Source organism: Fusarium graminearum, chromosome 1 (assembly GCF_000240135.3).
Source record: "Fusarium graminearum PH-1 chromosome 1, whole genome shotgun sequence".
NCBI classification, from domain to species: Eukaryota; Fungi; Ascomycota; class Sordariomycetes; order Hypocreales; family Nectriaceae; genus Fusarium; species Fusarium graminearum.
The window spans coordinates 1,981,794-1,985,668 of record NC_026474.1 but is presented as its reverse complement, the minus strand read 5'-3'; the positions used below and the strand labels follow the sequence as shown (position 1 = coordinate 1,985,668).

Here is a 3,875-nt window from a genome sequence, read left to right as displayed (position 1 = left end):
AGATCAAGGGTTTCCTTATGGGCATAAATTTGGGACCTTATGGTGGCTTGATGTTGCATTTATTTATTTGATACTAACTTTTATTTTTGTAATTTGTATCTCCAATTTACATGATGAATAAACTCCATATTATACAGCCAATAAAAAATCCTACTAAAAATGGTTGAAGAACCAGGGTATCTAAAACTCAATAATCCCAAATCATGGCGCCGTTAGATGCGTGGAAATTGACTCGACAAGTTGCTTTCACACTGCTGTTATGTCAAGTATCAAGCCTTCCTCTTTCGTCGTGTGAAGTCTCCCAAGTTATGACCTCACTGAGGGAATGCTACAGGAGCATGGGCGGGCTGGCCACCAAACATGCGAGCATCGATCATGGGAATATGGTTCTTCTCGTAGTGTTGAAATGCCGTAGGATCAGCTGAGTATCGGCTTCCAGATTCATTATCCATATCGCTGACAACTTCTCGGGTGAGCTCAACATAGTCGTATGCGAACTCTCCAATCTCGGCGTCGTCGATACCTTGAAGCTCAGCCTCCCCGTCGACACGCAGGCGCAGTCCGGGAATAAGGTTCATGAGGAAAAGGATAAGGCATGTGACGGTGAAAGAGTACAAGCCTCCGCAGATAGAGTCAGCAAGCTGATAACCCATCTGTGCCCAGTGATGCTCAACCCATCCACCCTTGATGCGAGAATAACCGTCGAGAGCAGCGATAGTCGGACTGGCGAAGAAGGCGGTGCAAATATTGCCGATGAGACCGCCAACACCGTGGACGGCGAAAATATCGAGGGCATCGTCGATTCCGAGAAGGAATTTGACCTTGGTAGCGTAGTTCGAACCGGCAGCGCCAAGAACACCAAAGATAACAGCTGCCCAAGGAGGGACATAGCCTAAGGTTTGTTAGAACATTATGTTGAACGAAAAGCTATCGTGAACATACCGGAACCAGGGGTGATGCAGACAAGACCAGCAACGACACCGGAACAGAACCCAACAGTGGAGAACTTCCTCTCGAGGCGGTAGTCCAAAAGACACCAGGTAATTCCACCGACACAGGCAGCTAGGTTAGTTACTACAGCTGCCATGACACCCCGAAGGTTAGCTGAGAGGGCAGAGCCAGCATTGAAGCCAAACCACCCGACCCAGAGGAAGACGGTTCCAGTCACGATATGAGTAGCATTGTGTGGGCGGTAGTTGAGCTCATGGGTTCCGTGACCACTGCGCTTGCCCAGCATCATGGAGTAGGCCAGAGCAGCACTTCCCGAAGCAATGTGCACCGGGGTACCTCCGGCAAAGTCCAGGCCACCCATCTTGTTGGACCAGCCATTAGGGTTCCAAGTCCAACATGCGATGGGGTCGTAGACGATAGTGGCCCACACGAAGATGAAGATGATGCAGGGGAGCATCCGGCCACGCTCGGCGACGGCTCCGGTAGCGAGAGCTACGGTCAGGGCAGAGAACATGCCCTGATACACGGCAAACATCATGTCCGGGAGATGCGCCGAGCCCACCGAAGGACGAGCCAAGACATCGCGGAAGCCAAAGTTGGCCAGGTCACCGATGAAGGGACCTGCCGTATGTGAAAATGTAAGCGAGAAGCCCCAGAAGAACCATTGAAAGGTTGTTACTGCAGCGCTCATTACAGAGAGCCATATCAGCGATAGAGCCGATTTGCGACGGGCGAGGCCTGAATAGAAGAAGCTACAAGGGGAAATGGTTAGTATGAGGTAATAAAACAGCGGATAAGAGCGCAAAAGGACTTACCCGACGCCAGGAATCATTAATAATACTAGAGCAGTGGCTGAGAGCATCCACGCGATATCTCCAGCCTGTGTTGTTGCGGGCGCAAAAGGTCAGCTTGCGGGCGTTCAAAGATACTGGGGCCCCACTGGGGAGTCTCTATGTCTGGTCTGGTCTTACTATTTCTCACTCACAGTCGCTCTCTCGTGATGAGAGAGAAAAACTGTGAATAGAAGAGATTCTGAAGAGACGAATAGATGAAGATCAAGACCAAGACCAAGACAGAGAGGATTGCGGTTTGGTGGTCGCAGAACAGAGTAGAGTTGACTTACCTCGTACCAGTCATTGACATTCATGTCGAGTGGATTTGCACCTATGGCTCCTGTACCGTTATACTTGAGGTTGGTTGCTCCTCTGGCGTCACCGTCGCCTCCCATGGCCGCGACGTGATTTCTGGCTTGGGAGGAGTGATATAGAAATAGAAATGCCAGAGTTGAAGGATTACAGAGCGACAGGGAGGTCAAGGTCGAGACTGGTGAGGTTGCACGACGTGAGGGTGACATGCTGGGCAGAGTCGGCGGAAAGAGAAAGGGAGAGACAGGTCAAATAGAGAGAGAGCAAGAGATAAGAAATCCGCAGGGGGTGCGACTCGATGCGATTGGGTCCCAGATTCTTTTGGTGTTGAGAGAGGTCCCAATTGCGAGTGTGAGTGTGAGAAGTAAAAGGCTTGTCTGGTCTTGTCACTGAGATTTTGGTGGAAAAGGGCGCGATTCCGGTTCAGGCGGCTGAACAGGCAGTGTCAAGTGTGAGACTGGGGGGTACAGAGATAAGGGATCCCTGGCGAAAATGCTCCTACAGTTGGCCAGTACTTTACTGTGAGAGGGCCTAATGAGCTTGGCTGATGTAGTATATGATCCCTAAGAAACACCCCCTGGAGGCTGATTGTTTTGGAGAGTAGGGTGAGAGTGAGGGAGTCTGGAGATAAGGCAGGTCAGGTCAAGTCGAGACGCGAAGAAGGGGTCCGGTCAGTTCAGTTCAGTGTAAAGACCCTGGTACCATCGTGACGTTTTTTTGCAGCGAGGCAATTGTACTAGATAGACCTTGGGATGGGTGATATAATAAATCACACTTAGCTACTCGCCCCAGAGACCGCTGCTATTCTGTCAACCCTCTAGTGGGGGTCCCCCAGACTAACAGTGGCCAGGCGCTTGTCGATTTGCGGTAACTTCAACTAAGAATCGCCACTTTCACTCTCTCACTCCCTCTCACATGAAACTTCACTCATAAACCGTCGTCGCCCGCACGAAGAGACGAGGAATTCAACTTGCGCGCGCTGCTTCCCTCTCAATCCAGTTTCATTCATGACACGCCATATAAAGTTGTCGTCTGCTTATGGGTAGTATCTACTATCCCCAGTTCTACTAGTCCTGAACACGATCCCGAGCCCCCGGTATGCAGGAACAACTCCTGGAGTACAGATCAAATCAAATCCTGCTCTACAGATATCCGCTACTATCTCGCTTCATTATCCCAAAAGGCTTCAGGTAAAAGTCAAGACAAATGGCCAAGCAAGGCTTCTGTAATGCTGCATTGTCTGCCATGATAACCCCAGATTATGGTACTGATAAGACCTGCACATACCCCAGATCCTTCATGTTTCCTTTGGGCCGGATGCCCCTGAAAGCTTACATGATTGTGTAGATCTCATGTGGCTTTGGTATTACTCCAGTCAGTCAAACGCCCATCTTCGTCGAGCACCAACTTGATGCAATGGTGTTTATGATATTCGACGACTCATGTATTCGCCAACATTTGATCATTTATTATATTGCTCCCACTCTCAGTTTCATTCATCCAGCCGCCCTCAACCTCTCATTCACATCTCTATACAAAAAGAAAAGATAGAATGCTACCAGCATTGAGTCAGACATGACGAAACCACTTGCGGCCAGCCTCACCCAGGGTCTGTCTGTTGTCTGATAAGGTCTTCTACCTTGATTGGTCATGCCAAGGTGTGGGGGGACATCCATGATCCAGCCTCAGCTTCATTAGACCAACAGTGACCCGACTCTCGGTGACCACAAACATCAATGCGTCTGCATCTGCGCCTCGAGCTTTCTATCCTTCCTTCCT

The 3,875-nt window shown here is 49.9% G+C and overlaps 1 protein-coding gene across 1 annotated transcript; it reads right to left on the bottom strand.

Annotated features, from left to right (window-relative positions):
• Positions 1 to 157: 157 nt before the first annotated feature.
• Positions 158 to 2,305, bottom strand: FGSG_00620 (ammonium transporter MEP2; the record flags this gene model as incomplete). Its single annotated transcript, XM_011318009.1, has 4 exons — positions 158 to 892; positions 943 to 1,637; positions 1,767 to 1,831; positions 2,075 to 2,305. 4 exons carry the CDS (start codon positions 2,303 to 2,305, stop codon positions 315 to 317), a joined length of 1,569 nt encoding a protein of 522 aa, XP_011316311.1. The 3' UTR covers positions 158 to 314.
• Positions 2,306 to 3,875: the final 1,570 nt, after the last annotated feature.